This window comes from Sturnus vulgaris, chromosome 5 (genome assembly GCF_052056855.1).
Source record: "Sturnus vulgaris isolate bStuVul1 chromosome 5, bStuVul1.hap1, whole genome shotgun sequence".
In the NCBI taxonomy this organism is placed as follows: Eukaryota; Metazoa; Chordata; class Aves; order Passeriformes; family Sturnidae; genus Sturnus; species Sturnus vulgaris.
The window spans coordinates 61,055,630-61,075,267 of NC_142247.1; the positions used below are offsets into that span (position 1 = coordinate 61,055,630).

At 38.2% G+C, this 19,638-nt stretch overlaps 1 protein-coding gene across 1 annotated transcript in view; it reads right to left on the reverse strand.

Annotated features, from left to right (window-relative positions):
- The window catches only part of PIK3CG (phosphatidylinositol-4,5-bisphosphate 3-kinase catalytic subunit gamma), a 34,338-nt gene that overhangs the window by 8,226 nt on the left and 6,474 nt on the right, over positions 1–19,638 (reverse strand). The window contains exons 2-9 of the mRNA XM_014869001.2: positions 17,619–19,634; positions 13,744–13,809; positions 13,413–13,638; positions 9,458–9,561; positions 7,060–7,206; positions 5,180–5,270; positions 2,008–2,138; positions 1,284–1,395 (exon numbers count right to left, since the gene is read on the reverse strand). Of these exons, the coding sequence (XP_014724487.2) occupies positions 1,284–1,395; positions 2,008–2,138; positions 5,180–5,270; positions 7,060–7,206; positions 9,458–9,561; positions 13,413–13,638; positions 13,744–13,809; positions 17,619–19,622 (2,881 nt within the window). The 5' untranslated portion in view covers positions 19,623–19,634. The remainder of the gene's footprint in view (positions 1–1,283; positions 1,396–2,007; positions 2,139–5,179; positions 5,271–7,059; positions 7,207–9,457; positions 9,562–13,412; positions 13,639–13,743; positions 13,810–17,618; positions 19,635–19,638) is intronic.

The following is a 19,638-nucleotide window of genomic DNA, read 5'->3' on the forward strand; positions in this document are numbered from 1 at the left end:
TCTCCATATCACTTTATTACTTTCACTGGCAGCAGGACACAAGAGTATGGTTACTTAAAAACAGAGATTTGTAGTAGTGGCATATTCAGAAAAAAAGATAAAACATCGAATTATGTAAATTGATACTTAACAGTGATCTGTAGGTGGAACATCATTAGATGTTCCAGATTTTAAGCCAGCTTTCAAGTTCCCCCAGTCTACCAAATCTGACTCTCTGCAGACCTCTCAGACTGAGATCCTTTGGTTCCTGAGGCTCAAGAAAAATGCTGTTAAAGACTCTGACACAAACCTGCTCATGACCACAACAGAACAATTCTTTCTCTGTTTCCCTGTCTACTGACCTGTGCCTCATGTTCTGCCAGTGGGAACTGACACCACATTATATTATATATAATGTTGAAATCAAAGCATTTCTTTGTTGTTTTTCCTCAAGGGCTTCTGCTGAACTTTTTTACTGTAGTCTTCAATTACCTAACTTCTGCCTTCAGGGTACTTCTTCTCTCTAGCCTTCAACTGATAAAACTTTAATATAATCAATATCAAATATTCAGCCTTCTATCTATTTTCCATCCCTTATCAGAGACTAATTATGAAGTGAGAGGATAATGAAACGAAAAATGAATTCCTTAGACTAAAAAAAACTTCTCCGCATGTACTGATTGTTCTGGGGTTCTTTCCATAGGTAAGTAAAATTAAGGATGAAAAAATGTGCAGCTATGGAAGTAACTTCCAAAGTTTATAGTACAAAAAACCTGAGTTTCTTCAGGAGGATATAACCATCCCACAGATTTTAGCTGGAAAACAAATACACTCCATGTACACTTATTTCCTAAATTTTTTTAGGACAGTACACAAAGCAATTACATTCCTAACAAGTGAAATCAGTCCAGCACTATCTGAATTCTGACAGAATTCAGTTCCACTGAACACTGTCAGAACCACATCCACACATCAGATTGATGAACAGCTGTCTGCTTTATAAATTTTTTTTGAGTTCAGATCTTAGATGTAGACAGTGAAAAAAAAAATCGGTTTACATTTCTAATGACTTATCAATTCATATCAAACTGCTCCTTGGAAAATAATGGCATTATTAATGATACCTATCTCCAACCTTGTATGAAGGCAAACAGGGGTGAAAATACCCCTGTAAGCACCACTGACAGAACTGGTTTGTGTCTCTTCATTCATTGTTAAATGCATTATTTATTAAAATGAAACATAAATCTAGAGAAGTATAGACAGTCCACATATCTATGAAATTTTCAAAAAAAATAACCCACCTGTTTCTGTAATCATGATGTTGTCATTGTGCCTGTCTCCTATTCCAAGTACAAAGGTTGCCACACAGTATCCAGCACAAGAATAAACAAATCTTTCCACAGCTTCCTGAAACTAAAAACAAATCTTAGAGATGTTAAATGCTTCAATGCTAGGCACTAAATGCAATAATTCTCAAAGTTATGTACCTTTCTGTTGAAATGTACCAATCATCAGTTAGGCAAACTGTCTTATAAAATGCACCACGGCACAGCAGAGATCAAGATCACAGCCCTGCATTGCACTCCCTGTGCTGGCTCGACCCCTCAGCACAGAAAGGCAGCATAGAGCAGCTCCCACATTCTGAGGAAAAATATGTGGCAGAAAGCTGTAGTAGGTCAGTGGATGTACACAAGCAAAGGAGTTGTGAGCACCCAAACCCTCTAAAACCACATTGCCTTTCAGTATTCTTAGATGTCCTCTCAACCTGCTCCTCATGTATCACTTCTAACTTCCATTGATAAAGGAGAGATTTCAGAAGCATCTTGTCTCTCAGGAGTTTGGCTGCCAGCTGGATGCTGGAGGCTCATTCACAGACACCCGCAGCTGAGTGCAGGGAAATGAATGAATTTCTCAAACTCCTGCGAGTAACAAACACAAACCAGTGGGCACAGCCCATATGGGCTCTATGCTCCTAAATTAGTAGGGTGCAATTAAAAATCCTACCTAAAAATTCAAAGAACTCACCTTCTCTTCAATCATGCATCTTTCCTTGAGCCACTGGTTTAGTATTTCATCCTTAAATGCACCAGTGTTCCCAACTGTACTCTGCTGAATTTTGGCAATTGTTGTAGCATCTTTCACAATTTCAATCATTCCTAAAGAAAATAAGGAAAAGGTTAGAAGAAGTTATTAAATATTTATCAAAGTATATTAAAAATATTCAAAAATAATTTTTAAACTGTGTTTAATAATCAACTGCAGATCTTCATAGGTTGTGAGCAGAAATTTATTTGACAAGGAGCAATGGCTCCTGTTCATTCCCAACTGAAACCAGCCAGAGTCCATAAAGAGCCTGGCAACAAATCTCCTTCTCTTTTAAAATGGATGTATCACATGATGAGTGGGACCTGCTGCATAAAGGTTTTTCCCAAGGAGAGGAAATATTCCTGTCCTGATCCTAATTAATATTTTCCCCAGCTTTTCTCCAACTTCACAAATATGCAGAGCTGAAGAAAAGCCTTCATTTTGCTGCAGTCTAGGGATGCAAGTGCTGCCAGGCTGTGGCAGAGGAATAGAGCTGGCTCTCCTGAAGTAAATCCAATTTAAGTGTGCATATACACAGAAATACCACTGCACAGCAAGGTACAGCAGTGGGATTGCTGGTGGAAAGCTCTGGTTGTCAGGGCCATGGAGTCTGTCCCTAAACTGAACAGACCCTTGCCAAGGCACAGTCACACCACGGCAATATGATGCAGAATCAGGGCCTTGTCCTGTTCATGCCAGCATGGCATGTGACAAAGGGGAAGATGGAGGGAAATGCAGAAACAGAGGCTGCAACACAACTCTGCCCTGTAGCCAAGACTAGCAAATGCAGTCCAGAATGGGCATGACCGTATGGGAGAAAGTCAGATTTTAATTAGATTTATTTGGTAATTGGCAATATTTTATTTCTTTCTTTGGTTCTAGTTCAACAGTTTCTTCTAGCTTCAGCTCCAGTTCAGACATAAACAAGCAAACAAAAATATCCCTTTCTTTCCAAAGCAATTCAAAGCACTTTCTAAGTTGGTTTCAGTTTAACTGTCTGAAACAGATCAATTTCTTTCCATTCGTAATCCCACCCTTTTGCAATTACTGAATTATGTGCAAAAATTTGTGTAACAGAGTAACAACACAGCAATCTCTTCCTGCCCTCTGCATGGCTGAATTCATGGCTGAATACTCCCTGGAGGTATTTTCTTCTGTCTTTACAGTGGCCTGGATATGTTTGCCACAACACTATTGTGGAAATATGCATTTTGGCTCGTGCTTGTCAAGCTGCTGTTTTTCTCCCGGGTGTGAGCTCCAGCTCCCATTCCAGCTTTCCCTGCCCGTGCTCACAAATCTCCCTCTATCGGCCAACAGCTCTTTGATGGCAGGGGAGCCGAGCTGGCTCAGGACGCTCTGAGGATGGCAGCTCTCAGCTGGGCTGCATTCAGCTGGGAGGGAGTGCAGCAGTAAATGCACCATGCAATGTGTTTCTGGGGCTCTGTGGTACCAAGCCAAGTAACTCTTCTAAGAGCCAGCTTGAACTTCTTAATTTCAGCAGTGATGCTGCACAGTAAATAGTGATAATTGCCTCACAGAGCCAGGAACATAGGGACATGTCAAAGGGAGAGAGAGCAGGGTATCACCTTTTACCAGTGATACAGAAAAGAGAAAGTTCATCCTACAGAGGTCTGTTTGGCAGCAGCAGCAAAGAGGACAGATGCTTCCAAAATTACAAACTGCACTGGTTGCATTGTCTTTAACAGAATGAGAATGCTCTATGCAGGAGGAGATGCCAGCCCCAGATGTAAGACACCCGTTTCCCTGTGCTCAGTGTACTGTCCTTGTGTCAATACACAGAAAATGCCCAAGTTCCATGGAAGTATTAAGAGGGAGGGAAGAAGCAGCCTGGAAGAAGACCACATGTGAATACTGTGAAAGAACATTTGCATGCCACTACTCTTTGGTTCTGTTCCAAACAAGCATAAGCTCTACATTGAAGAGTGCCACATTGGGCATTACTAATTTAGGCTGCAGGTATTCTCAGCAAACCAAGCAGGAGTGTTAATACGATCAACCATACCCCTACTGTGGTGCTAAAAGGATGCTAAATTCTTGCATCTCTCCCAAGCCTATAGGAAAATCAAATATTATTTCCTTTAAACAGAAGAATGGGGAATCAATTAAGAATTCATGAAAGAATAACAGAAATCTCTAACTCAAGTATGAAAATGCTAGAATCACTGGCAGAATTCCTCTTTTTCCTTCACTTTTTTCAATATATGACATCATCTTGAGATAATTTTAAACAAAATTAAATCAGATCCTACAAAGCACTCTAAAAAATTAGGTTTAACACTGCTAAACGAGAGAAAAACTCCTGCCTTTCCTTATATTTTTAGTTAGTTAGTATTTTGATGTACAATTTCCCATTTCCTTTATTATTAAAATTCTATCAATAAATATTATTCAATTTTAAAACATTTCTATTATAAGAAAAGAAACTCTCTTATGTCACGCTACCTAGTATTTTATCAGTGAGTTTGGGTTTCCTGCATTGCTGAGATACCCTGAAATCAAAATGATGTTAAAAAATTTTATGTTGCAATGGATTTTAGAGAGGAAGTACATTAAAAAGTATATTAAAGAGTGTAAAGAGTCTTAATTTTATTAGGATTTCTTACTTGATTTCTTTCACCACAAGTTCTGAAAAATTGATCACCTCTGTTGCAGAAACCAATGCCCTGTGAGAAATATTGCCTGAGTATCCTGTTAAGTAATGTTGCTTCTTCTAAGTGGTATAGGGTATGAAGCTTTAGGTCAGGAAAAAATAGAAATGTTTTGCTCTTTATTTTATTCCTATCAACGCAATAAAATACATCTTGAATAAGTCACTCACTCTCACTACTGTTTTGTACTAAATATTGTTATTAAAGAGAAACTTGCAGCACAAGCCAAGCCATTGCACAGGAATTGCAACCAGTAAAGCTGGTACTGCAGCTCAAGGAAGGGCAGAAGCCACTGCCAAGATACAACTGAAGGCTGCTCACAGAAAGTGTAATAAATGCTATTTACCTCAGGACTACAGTACATGTTAGAAGAGTTCTCCCATACACATCCTCTGTAAATATGGTATTTTGAATTTCTAATCAGAGTAAGTGTGATCACATACCTATTTTGTTCCCTGTAGAAATGCAACCATATGGCAACAAACAGAGGTCCAAGGATTCTGCTTCCCAAATGGATTCCATAATTCGAAGAATCTATAAAAACAATGTATGTGCCAAGTTATTTCAAATTATTTGAACATTACAGATTACTCATACAAATAGCACTATCCAGACTTCTAAGATGGGGCTAAACTTATTTTGCTATTTGATTAAGAGATAAATACAGAAAGTGTGCAGCCATTCAAGAGAATCAATTATAGAACCAGGGTTTATATTTCTTCATCTGTTCCATGACCAGGAAATCTCTACTCTTCTATAAAGTATTAATAAATATATTGTATGATTTCTACATAAAGTGAGATTGAATGCATTAACTAGAGTAATGCTAGCTACTGATTTTTCATTTGTTAACTTCACCCATCGCATAAATAAATGACAAAAACAATTAATCAGAGAAACAGGCCATCTTGCCAGTAAGATTCTGTCTCTAGAATATCGAAATGTGAAATACGTATGGCATATGGCAGACAAAGCCAGGGTAACAGTGTGCACTGTGTCTGATGGGGATGAATCTCCTTTTCTTCAGAGCAGCTTGTACTGTGCAGTGCTTTAGGGGGCTGTTATGGGTAAAATTTGGTTAATGTTTGTTACAAGTTAAGGTTGCTAATTTTCTAAGTTAATTGTCGCCCTGTTGTGATTTTATGAAGAAGTTCATTGTTTTTGAAATTAATTGAAATGCTATAATAAGTTAAATTAATGTTTGTTTAAAGTTTAAAGGGGTCCAGGATGATGTGTGGGTTGTTCCAGAGGGTCGTGGTAACACTTTGGGGTGAAGTCAGCGCAGTGACATAAGCGCCACGAGACGAGATTGGTAAAAGGAGCAGTGCAATCATGCGACGCCCTGGGAGAATGACTGGACAGGAATGAACGCTGCTCAGGACCAAGGAGAGCCCCAAAAATGGTCCAATCACCACGAGGATCCAAATCCCACCAATCCTGGACCCAAGGGGGTATAAAAGGGGGTGTCGGGCAGCTGCCGGTGTTCTCCGGAGCTCGTTTCTGAGGGAGCATGGGGTGTGTCAGGGGTTCGACACATTGTGTCGTCTCCGGCTTGCTGCGAGGGGACTCGAGATTATCTCGGGTCCTCTGTCTGCTACAGCTAATAAACGAGCGCCAGCTTTTACTAAACAGTCTCTGCTCCGTTTGTAACAACCGAGTTACTCTTAGATAAAAGCTCTGCTTCGTTCACAGCAGAGTGACCAAAGCAGTGCTGGGAACACACTGATGTCTCAGCTGAACAGTGTCTGCTGAGTGCCAAGGCTGCCCTCTCACGCTGCATCACTGTGACTAGATTGGAGTGCATGAGAGATTGGGAGGGGACACAACCAGGCAGATGACCTAAGCCAACCAAAGAAATACTCCGTGCTGAACAATGTCATGCTCAACAATAAAAAAGGGAGGAAGGGGTTATGCAGGTTAACCATCTTCTGTGTAGGGACTGGCTGGGAACTGGTCCACCCATGGGATGTGGTGAGTGACTGCCTTAGCACGACTTGTTTGGTTTTGTTCCTTTGTTGTTCTACCTTCACCTTTGCTTATTAAACCACCTTTAGCTCAATTCACAAATCTTCTTGCTCTTACTCTTCCTCTTTTCCCATCCCACCAGGGTTAATCCATAACACAGTAACATAAAAAAACTGTAGTACAACAAAGATGATCCAGTGTTGATATCAGCCTTGCCATATAGAGTTTTAAATACAAAAGACAACCTCGCATTTCATGTGAACAGTAAAGACAAATTATACACACTTTGGAAAAGTAAAATTATTTTAAAATGTTTTAAAATATTCATGTTATTCTTTATGAGCTTTAGCAATCATACCTGTAGAATTAGCATGTCCTGACGGAGGTCATCTCCATGTTTGAAAATGATGCCTATGGTTTCATTTGACAGAGCTGTTGGATCTGCACATTTAAATTCAAGCCAGAGGGGCTTCTTCTTAGATGCCATTACTTTACATTTTTCTATCTGTGAAAGACACATTTACTGCTTGTTAGCCATTGTATGCCAACATAAACCCAAGAAACCTTTTAAACAGCAGCTACAGAATAGTTTACCAACTTCCACTCAGCTATACCACAAGCAACACACTGAAAGCACATGTAAAGGATGGAGTTCAGTTGCCACACAAAGCTTCCCTGAACCTGCACAACTTTTAATCACTGCTCATGATAAATGAGAAAGTGTATGTTGACTCTCCAAAACTGGATTTAGCTTGCAAATCAGCTTCAGACAGATTTAATATAGGAACAGAGATTCTGACAAAACTGGAAAATATAGTCCTTCACAACAGCACTTCGACAGGTGCTTTGCAAAACCAGAACATAATCATTGTCTGATGCAATTTACCACATCATCCACCCTTCTGACTTCTAGCAACTACATTCCAGATTGCTTGATTCAATTCCCTTAGTAAATTGTTCAAATTCATGAGGGAAATGGCATTTTAAAAACTATTTTAATGTAATCATTCATAAGATAAAATAGATTCCCTATTTAGTTTTAGTACATTTTCAACACTGATAAATTCACTACTGAAACTGCAGTATTTCAAATGTTTTCTCCAGTTATTATGGCTAATACAACTTTAGTATGTCTTACTTTCTATTCTGGAATTCCTGATTCATTGCTGAACATTACTATGTATAATAAAGCCATCTAAAATTAAAAAAAAAAAGCAAGTGAACATCAGTGTTTGAGAGCAGACAGAACTCATGATACAGGAGTATTTTTAGTATATTCATGTTTCATCTACTGAAATTCTGATCCAGCAGTCTAAAACAAAATAGATTTTACCATCCTTACTTTCAAAAAGTAAAGAAGTTTTTAAACCTTTGATCTTATTAGAAACTCTGATTTTGCTTCTAATATTTGTTTTTTTATTTTATTTGGTAAAATTTTAGGTTTTGAAGATTATGTACAAATAGCACTTGTTAGAACAAACATAAAATGAAAGCTTAGTTTGTTTTACCACATATTTTTATTCACGTAGTTTGGAAAAAGTTAACCCATCAATTTTTGGACATAGCTATCTTCCTTGTTTTGTTCATCTAGGAGGGTCCTGGTAGGACTGAATACTTCCTAAGTAAAGGAAAACTAGAAAATCCAGAGAAATCTTTTATTTTAAAACCTACTTTCTATCAAGCTGTTGATGATTTCTGTACGAAAAAAAAAAAAAGACTAAAGCGAATATACAAAATACAAACAAGAAAATAGTATTTAAAACGTCACAAATTATTTCTGAGTAAGAAATGTCTGAATGGGCTTCTGTGCTGACAGTGCTTCAGCCATGCTTGCCTGAGAGGTGTTTAATTCTCTTCAGCTTGAAGACAGAGTAGCTTATAGCTTGTCTCCCAAGGCACAGGTTTATTGAACAGAACCATGGCCATAGCTAGACAATGCCTGAACATATGACAATTCTTTAAACTGGATGATTTGTCTGTCCTTCTGTCCTTAGCTAGGAGAAAATTAAGGGTTTCCTTGTAGGGTCCTTGCTGCACATCAAGTGAGTCCAAGGATCTTGGCTGTGCTTCTTTAACCAGACCTCACGTTGCATTTTAGATGCATGATCCAATTTCCTCTCACTACACATCTGCTGATCTATGAATCTTTTTTTAACTCTGAGTCAACATACACAATTGCAATCTCACCACAAAACTGAAAGCAGCAATATAGAAAAACTCAAGTGTTTCTTAACGTACTTCTAACAAAATCATAATGTATTTTCTAACAAAACCAACATAGAGATACTGAAAAATCAAAAATAGCTGAGGTAGACAGTTTTGTCAGTATGATGAAGGTCTGGACCCAAACCTTAGTGACAGATATGAATCAGGGTAAGACAGAGAAAGTAACCAGAAGAATGGAAACTGAATATCCCAAATCCCCTGAATCAGATAAAAGTTTTATACGGTTATCTAATTTAAAAAAAAAAAGTCAGCTACCTGGTTAAATCTTGTATTTAACTAATGGAAAAAGTATAATTGCCATTTAATGATTAGAATTTCATAGGCTGCAATTTTTTTAGCACATGGTGGCATGTCATTACATTTAGAAAAGTAATAATAGCGCTGGCAAAAAACCTATAGAGTGCCTGCAATGTCATTGTATCTACAGAGAAATAAGATCTTTGACATACTAGCAAAACCTTTTACCAAGTGGCACATACTTGCATATAATTTTTTTTTTAATTATTTGTAGAAAGTCAGAATATACTTACCACTAGTGCTCCTGCTCTTAGCCCAGGATCATATGGAACTCTAAAACTTTCTGGAAGTTTGCTGCCCTGTAATTTTTCAAGCTTTTGTCTCAGCTGTGCAATAACTGCAATTACAAGAAAGAAAACACACTGAAATCAAACACTGGAAGGAAAAGAGGTTTAAGGCAATCAAACTTGTTGAGCATTATTCTCTGGCTAAAAAGCTCTGCTTAGCTGCCATTTCAAATTGCTTTCCTCCTGGATCTCCTTATTCAAGGAATGGAGAAAAACTCTTTAACTTGCACTACCAATGACCAGGGCTGTTTCAGATACCTAAAGGTAAAATCTTCATACACCTCAGAAGTCAAGTGCCTTCTCTGCAGTATTAGAAACACAGCACAGTAGGAGTTTACATTAGAATGTCACCTTTTGTTGAAAAAACAAAACACAGTAGAACACACCAAAAAGTATTTTCCCTCATAACTGACAAGAAATGCAGACAGACTTGCGGATTTTGAATTCCTGGAATCAATTATTCTGTAACCATAAGGAGACAAACTACAGAGACACTGAATTTCCTATTCTCCTAAAACGGTTTTCATAGTGCAGCCTTCTCAATCTCACATACCTGTAAGAAGAAAATTTGCTGTATATTTATATGAACAAGAATTTTAATGTTCATATCTAAATGCAATCTTTTGATTAACAAAACCTCAAGCTTCTGAATCTTCAACTCAGAATAGTACAGATTATACAATGCATTTTGTTCACCTCAGCTACTGAGTGTCAGCAGCATAAGCAATACACTGGCCAATACCCTGCATCAGGGCAAACACCTGAACACTAAAAGAAACTGTAGCTACACAGCAAAGGATGTATATACATGTTCAAGTAGTTTCAGAGATAAAAATTAAAGAGAAAAAAAAAATCATACTGATAAAGCTAAACATGGACCTGGATACTTAAAACAGAATCATAATCAAAGAATCATAGAATCATGGATTCTTGGGTGGGACAGGACATTTAAAGGCTATCTAGTCCAGACCCCCTGCAATGAGCAGGGACATCTTCAACTCAATTTCCTCAGAGTCCCACCCAACTGGACCTTGAATATTTCCAGGCATGGAGCATTTTGTACCATTCTAGGTAACCTGTTCCAGTATGCAAACACCCTAATAATAAAAAAAAAATGCCTTGCCTTCCATAGTCAGAATCTGTCCTCCTTTAGTTTAAAACTATTAAACCTTGTCCTATCACTACAGGCCCTACTAACAAGTTTGTCCCCCCGCTTTTTTACAAACTCCCTGTAAGCACTGGAAGGCTGATGTCAGGTCTCCTGAGCCTCCAGGCTGAACAACCCCAACACTCTCAGCCTTTCCACACAGGAGAGGTGCTCCAGCCCTGCCATCATTTTTGTGACTCTCCTCTGGATTCACTCCAGCAGATCCATGTCCTTCCTGTCCTCATGGCCCAGAGCAGGATGCAGTATTCCACATGGAGTGTCACAGGGGCCGTGTAGAGGGGCAGACTCATCTCCCTCACCTTCTGCCAATACTGGTTTTGATGCAGCCCAGGACACTTTGACTTTTTGGGCTCTTAGTGCACATTAGAGAAAAAGTCAGGACAGTTCAAACGCTGCTATCAAATTAAGAAAGTCAAGCCAAAAGAACTGGCTGACAACTCACAGAACACAAATATTACATCATTAGAAAAGAACTACTAGAGTGCCTGGTAACTAACATGGTATCTCTTCTGGTGAAAAATACATCTGACAGCGATACACAAGAGCTAACAAGTGGATTTTAAAATCAGTCACTTTTCAAAAAAACACCTAAAAAATCCCAAACCCAAACAAATAATAATGCAAAATCAAACCAACCAACAAAAAAACCCCCAAAACCCTAACAATTCTCCCCCTGCTTGCCAAAAGCACCTAAATTGTAGTAACTTGGATAATGAAACAGCTTTCTATTATGTAACTATAGATTTCCTAGACAAATATCTAGGAAAGTTACTTTTTACAGTTTACTGTTAGTTCAGTAAGTGTCCTCGTTGTAATACAATTTGAAAACTGTAAGCAAACTAACTGAAGCTACAAAAGATTAGGAATAGCCGATCTTAAAATGCAAGTAAAGGCATTGCTAAAACAATTTTCAAGTTGATCTGGCTTAAGAACATGGTGCTATGCATTTTAAGAGATGAAACAGCTGCATAGACACATTCTTGGGAGAAAAATAATTTAGCTCAGAGGGTGATGAAAGCAGATAATCCCAAGCAAGATGTAATATTATGATCTTAAGGATTTATTTATTTATTACTTGCTATCTTCAAATATAAGCAAAGAGATTACAGTGAAAAGTGAAAGAAACAGTTTGACAACATCTTTGCTACTGGAATGGTATGGATCTAGCAGGAAGGAATTTGTTCTTTAAAGAAAATCCACAAACACTGGAGAAACGTATATACAAGAATAAAATGAGATTGCATGACAGAATGAAATGAAACAGGACAAAACATTTAGACTGAAAATATGAACAACCATGAACTTAGAAATGTCAGGACAAAGAAAAAGCAATAACCTATGGAATAAATTTTAGGATATGCATTTTTCAAAATATATGAAGTAGAGGGTGCCTGTAGAAAAAAAAATGTCCTCAAAATTCTGAGAATAAATTATATTAGATATAGCATTATTAGGACACTCCACAGTTTCAGGAAGCCTTATTCAGTGAGAATGTCAATTATATAAGTCATCTTTCAGTGTTCTGCTGTACATTACACCCAAAGATTCTTTAACTTCAAAATCTGGTGGGTGTTAATATGATTGCTTTCTCTTGAAGCTTTTCTTCTTTGCCCACATATCCTTCAAAGATAATGTATTATGGAATCCACTGCTCTTACAGACATGTACATCTGCAAAGTTGTATAGTCTTTTCCAAAATATGGGATTCTGACTAAATACATTTAGGTTATAGAATATTTTAAGAAAAATTTAGGAAGTTGTTTAGAAACAGTGTTTTATATGGGGCTTCAGTATGTCCCTTAACTCACACTATGTGGTAACGTTAACAGATTTTACACTATATAGAAGAATAAATGCATATGTCCTTTAAATCTCTTTTGAAACACCATCACAGTCACTTCTGCATAGCCAGAGTAGAAAAGCTTTCCAATTCAAGGACTTCCTGGCCTGGAACATACCAGGCTGAACATGAAGGAAGAGATGGTCTCTTTACAGCTTTTCGAATTTTAATATTGTCATATGTCTTCTCACACTTACTCCCAACACCAAGCAAGTAATAGGAATGAGGATAAACAAGCTTTTAAGAAAGCTGGGAGGCAGAGGAAAAAAGGCAGGCAAAACCTAGAGGTAAAGAGGCATTGCATAACCCTACTGTGACTTCCAAAGCAGTGCTTGCAAGAACTGGAACAATACCACATCTGTCTCACAGGACTCCTCAAAGACATGCCCTGTATATTCACTCCTGATCCACCACCTACTTCCATGACATAGCAGAGGCTGCACTGGACTCCTCCCTAATCTTCCTGCTAAAAATCCTCAAGTGAGAGTTTAGGGGAAGGCTGTATTTCTTGGCAAGTGTCACTTTTAATTTCCAGTTGATATTTGTGTCTTTCTTCAGCACCAGCATTCAGCTAATGTACAAGAACTTATCTGTTTCCCAGATTCCAGAGCTTTCATAGCATGAGGTTCAAGAAGATAAGCCAAAGCTTGGGAAAGTACTGGGAGTCTAGAACATTGATATTCTTCCCCTTTTGGGGTGAAATGAGCAAACAAATATATTACTAGTTCAATTGTTATTAACTTACCCTCACATTTTATAGGAAGCAAAAATTGCCCTTTGACAGCAATTCATCCACAAATTTTCTTAATGAACAGTACAATTTGCTGCCTAATTTTTCACACTCAAAGAGAAAAAACAAAATCAACAACAAAGAAATGCCTGTTAGCAAATACCTTGAGAAGTAACATCATACTTTTCTGCAGAAACCGATTTAATCTCCATTGTGACTTTATGCAGCAATTCAATTACTTGAACCTGCTTCATGAAATCGTGCAGCATTGCTTTTCCACAGCCCCTAAGGTAGGCTTCAAGGATGACTGCAAACCTCTGTTGGTAGTGCATGGACTGGGCAATTTCGCTTCTTAAGAACCAAAACAAGAAGTGACCAATTCTTTTGTTCTACAGGTAAAGAAAAATACTACAAATTAGCATTCATTTCTTGACAAAGGATTTTAATAATGCCAACAACTTTAGCATAAGTTGGCTGTATTTTGAAGTACTTACTCTCAAACCACGTCTCAGCAAAAATCTGGCTAATGCGCTGTCATGATATGGCTCAAATTTCACAGCCTGAGTAATACAAAATAGAAGACATGTTGTTAACACATTAAAGATCCCACTGCTTACACTTAACCAATGACATCTAGAAAACACACCTCTGCAGGAGTAGAAAATGTGTAACAAAGCAGGTCTTTTTGAGGCTTCTCTGTCAGATTCAAGAAGCATGTTTTGTTTGCAACAGGTTCTTTTCAGGTTTATTATTAATGTGACAACACAAGGCATGGAGTACCTAACCAGAGAGTCCAACCTGAGTATATGCACAAAACGTCATTCTTGGCAAAACCCAGCAAGATCAGAAACCAGTCTGCAGTATGACTGATACTGAGAATGCTTGAAATTATTACTGACAGATGGAATTATGTATTTGTAATGGCTCTTTAATAAAATATTTCAATAATAAAATACTGGTTTGGGTGAACATCCACTACTTCCAAACTAGAGCACCAGGATTCACTGCTGGGTTCCCCAGAAAAAACGAGCTACAGGACAGATTTCAGAGCACTTATCTGGCCTTATAAATGAATGACAGAATAAAAGCTCTGATACATATCCTATAATAATGAAGTGCAATTAAGAAGAAGACCACCAGAGCATTCTTTTACTGACTGTGAAAACAGATGCATTTTTTCTCTTTCAAAAGCTGCTCCCCTCCATCCAAGCCCACAGACATTTCCAAGGTACTGCCAAAAAAGGGGGTGGGGGAGGAAAAGTCAACAACTATTTTCAAGTGTCAGCACTGGAATTTTTTTTCTGTTATCCTCTCCTCCATCCCAATAACCAAGTGAATTGGTGTACCAGAAAACCACCACACTTCCAGATTCTGGGTAGTACCAGGGAACTTCTCCACTTCAACTCATTTTTCCAGCGGCTTCTGTCATGCTGCTTGAGGAATTCAAGTTTATAGAAGGTTTATATTCAGATTAATGGTGGAAAGAAGTATGCACTTATATCCCATGGCAACAGAAGAGAAATAAGAAGCATACAATCTATGAATCAGAGTCACAAAATCCCTGTCATGGACTGAGGGGGTTGCTGAATGGCTTCAGGTTCTGGAAATAGAGTGCCAGGAAGCAGCCTGTAGGGAGATTAAGGGAAAACAAAGGGATGTGCAGAGAGCTGGGTGCATGTAGTATGCTCAGCTTTCAGAAGCAACAAAGTATGCAAACCTCTACCAATAGTTATTCAACAGAATACAATGGCTCTTTCAAGATCACTGCGGTCTGCAGCTTGCAAAGAAGCAACCAAGCCATCAGCAAAGGTCTGCTAAATTCATGAAACAAATCATAATTTTATAAACTCTTACAAGTACTGTGGCACACGGTTGCATTTTTATTATTAAAACTTATAAAAATGTCACAAGGACACGTTCTTTCTAGCTGCTGGCTGAGAGACACACAAGAAAGCCAAGCAGTAGACAGACAAAAAAGCCAAGCACCAGATTTGCCCTTCTCCTGTATCATAATTCTGCAAGAACTGTCTTGACTGTCTCTGCAGTACTGTTTTATATCCCCAAACAACATCATCTTATTTACGAAAGACAATGAGCATTCAGAAATATAACAATATATAGATCCTTTTACTTTGTGTATGAGATTATGAGGCATGAGGAGTTTTTAATGAAAATTAATTTTCACTTCAGTAAAGTGCCCAAAAGCAATAATTATCACATAAATTCAAATGGATTTTCTTACAGTTCCAAGAAAGCCTATTATAAACCTCATTCTGGTATATACTATACTTAATGTTCACATAACCTTGAAAAACAAGTTAAAACTGAAATATAGCCAAACAACCGACCATTACTTCAAAATTGAACCTCCTTATCGAGCTTGCAAATATATTTTAACACAAAACAATATTAAAAATGTATTATAACCATCCTTATTGAGCTGATGTTTTAGATAATTATTTTTAAAAGTCCAGCCCCTTTTTCTTCACAAAGTCAAATATCAACTTTTGCACAGCAACAATAAAAGCTGGCCATTAAAAAATGCCTGCTGGTACTTCACCAGGTCCCTGTGTGTACCTTTTCCTTGTCAATTCAGCAGAAGGCCTTTACTCACTGCCATATACATGCAGTACAGCCATTGGTGTTTATCTTACAAAGAATTTTGTTGCATTTTAACTCTCCTATCCATACTTTATCAACTGTACAGAGAAGAACAGATATTATAGGAAGCTCAATAGGTTGATTTATGGTGTGGCTGCCTCTATTTGAAATAAACCTGTAGGGAAATAAAACACTTGATTGCTAACTCTACAGAGGACAAAATGGGAATATCCTGTGCAGAGTGAAATAAACCATAGAGCTTTCATAAAGGTGTGCATTTGAAAATGACAACCATTTGCAGAAGAGATGTGTCCACTGGAGCAATGGAAGGCATCCATTCTCTGAAAAATGAAGATTTTAAATACACCGTCACACCAAAACTTTGCTGCAGAATGCTGACCACTTATGTTCCACAGTTAGCTAAGAAATAAAGACAAGGAAAGCAGCAGAGAGGTAAAAGTTGGAATCTAGCATGTTTTTCATTTTTAAGGACCGTAAGCTCATTATTTCTTACAACACCTCTTACTAAAAATGACAGAATGAATTTAAGCCACTATGATTTTATGGTACAATATTTTATTTTACTGTTAGAAAGGTCTATTCTTTTTAAAACTCACAGATTTGTACTTCCTGAAAACAAGCAATCTAAAAAAAAAAATGGAAACAACCCCAGTATTTCCCCTATTTTCTCAGACATTTTGATAACAATCAATCATCACCCCAAACTCCTAATTTAGATACGGGAAAAAAAAGTGAATAAAATTGCTGAGCCACATGTAGAGAGCAAAAGCTCCCAAGCCAAGCAAATATATAGCAGCAGCTACGTGGGAGGTCCAATGAGGTAACCCTAGCGACTCCTTTGGTTAATGCAGAAGTGCATAAATTCTGCCTAATCTTCAGACAAGCAAAGACAAGGCTAGAAAAGCTTTGATTAAAGCACTACCAATGTGCAGTAAAATCTGAAATACTAACTTCATTTTCCTGGGATTCTGGGTTCTTTCTGAACCTGCAGAAATAAAAAGTGACTTCTCCAGCTGCAGTAGTTCAATTTTTAAATTTTTTTTTTTAAATTTTTGAATGTTGTCCTGATTCTTTAAAAATCTATTTCCTGCTCTGAGGGACAACAGCCTTCCATACAAAACAGAGCCCTGTCAGGTGTAGGAGGCCTGCAGACTCACCTGGCTCCTGGGGCTGTGCTTACCAGGAAGAACACAAGGTTACATCAGACAACAGAGGAGACTTTGCCACTGCCAACTGATGGCATCATGTTGAGAGAAAAGCAACCAAACCAAGTTTCTTGTGTAACTGATATAAACCTTTCCAATGTTTGATCTGGCAGATGTGCACACAAAGTGCTTCAAATCGATACAGCAGTGATCTCTTGCCATTAGAACCACAATTTTGTACCCAAGTTCCCAGAAGGACTTAATCTTAGTATGTAGTCCCATCAACTCTTTAGTCACTTTCAAAACTGGGGGGGGAGTTTCTAGATAAATCTGCTCCCCTTAACAGTGCAAGACTGAAGTTGCTGCAACATACTGTGTAATTAATTACACTGGTGTTCTTGACCTAAAACCCACCCTCCAATTTTTCTTCAGGCCTTGCCCATATCAACATCTGCATTTGCCTTCTTTCTATCTACACTCTTTCTAAACCATCGGTAAAGTCAGTCAACACCTCTTCAGTGCTGTGTGGTTCAAACCCAATACAATGGGGTTTGCAAATATATTCCTGGAAGGCAGAGTTCAGGAATGCAAATACATCTTACCTGCACAAGCTGTAAAAGATAATGAAGAACATCATCATCTTCTAAACTTTCCAGTTTTTGAACTGCCATTGCTCGGACATTTTCATCTGAAAAGTTACAGTCCAGAAGTTGCATTGTGAGTCCAACATCTAAAGTGCTCTGATCCCAAGCCTCTTTTTTAGCTAGCAACTGGTATGTTTTGGCGACTATTTCTTGTTGTCCCCATTTCACAGAGCTAAGCAGCTTAGGATATGCCTTGGGGTGCTTTACACTCTCATATCTAAAGTGCCACAACAGTTCTTTGTCCTCAGGAGAAAGTGGATTAAGTGGGTCCGTTGCTATGATCTCTTCAAGCTGCTTTCGAAGCTGGTTGGGCATTTCAGCTCGGGTCCTGTCCCCCTGAGGGTCTGATGATATCCTGTGCTTGGGCAAGGCAATTGGGTGACAATATTTGTCCAGCACAATAGAGATAGCCATTGAGTTTTCTTTATCCGGGTTAGTTGCTGATGTGAGTTTGTCTGCATTTATACTTCCTTGTTCTTCCCCCTTACCTGGAATTTTCCACATGTGGAGCACATAGTCCCCACTCCGTAGCAAGAAACGGTGATCTATCAACAAAAGATTTACATAATAGAGAAGCTGAGTTTTGTATTTTGCATCAGAGTTGGAGGATTCATGTGACTGAAGGTTTGTCTTTGCAGATGGTCCCTGTGCTTTGCCACAGTAGATCTGAAGATTCAGAAGTGCTCCTTTAGGCAAATCCTTGATTTTGATATCAAATTCCAACCAAATATTCCACAGAACCTCCTCAGTAAAAGGCTTCGACGAAGTTCTTCTCTGTGAAAGGAGCTGCTGCCCATGTTGAATGTTAGCCTCCACAAACACAGTAAGATCAGTATTTCTTGGTAAAACTGGGATATCAATGCCAATTATTTTCACTCTAAATTTCCTATTACAATCCCACAAAGATATAGTGAATACTCTCTCATGATCTTTTCCATCTATTGTCAATTGTTCATGATACCCTGTAACTCCTGTACAGTCATCAACCAAGGGCCATTCTTCCTTCTGAACCTCATCTTCATTTGGGTCTGGGGGATTGTCGAGGACGAGGTGGATTTCTTCCCCATTCTTAAGGCACTGTCTTATCCAGTGAAAATCTTTGATTGGTGTCTCTCCAGTAATGTACTCATCTCTGCCACAAATCCTGAGAACAAAATCCAGTTCACTATGATCTTCAGGAATGTCCATCAAAGACTTTTTCTTTGCCATTTTTGTGAAAAAGCTGTGGAGAATCATATCTGGAGTGTCATCTATTGACACTTTAATTTTCTGACTAGTTGTTCCCCTGTGTATGATTATGAAAATGTTATTATTAGTGATCTTTTTAAATAAATATTCTGGGAGTGGCTTAGATGTAGTCCATGGGTGCATTGCATATAATTTAGGATCTCTGCAGGCTACCTCTATCATTCGTGGAGTGACTAATCGGCGCCGAGTAAATTCTAGTTCATCATCATGAACATTGCTTACATCAGTGACATCATAACCAATTAAATCATTAAGTTGCTGCTGAAATTCCTGGACTTCTTCTGAGGGTTTTTGTTTCTGGACAACATAGATCTTGCCTACCTTTTTCTGTAACACCTTCCAGTACAGTATGCAGTCCAATGTCTGTAATACTTGATGTTTATCATAAATTTCATACCACTGCCCTTTTTTCTGATACTGCAGAATGAACTGATCTGGGGTGAATGCATGGTAGAAGTCTGTGGTTTGACTCATCTCTATTGCACGCATCCAAATCTGTGCCTTCATTTGCTCAACCGTACAGTTGCCAGCTATTTCAAGTAACATAATTTCTGGTGCTTTAGTATGTTTATTGCTTGTAGGTAAAATGAACTCAATGGGTATCAGCTCCATTGAAGAAAAACTACTCGATGTACAATGAGGTTTCATTCTTCTTCTCCTTCGTTTGTTTTCCTCTCTCATAACAACGGGCTGTTCATGATCCCCCAACTCCATGCCAGAAGAAATCTAG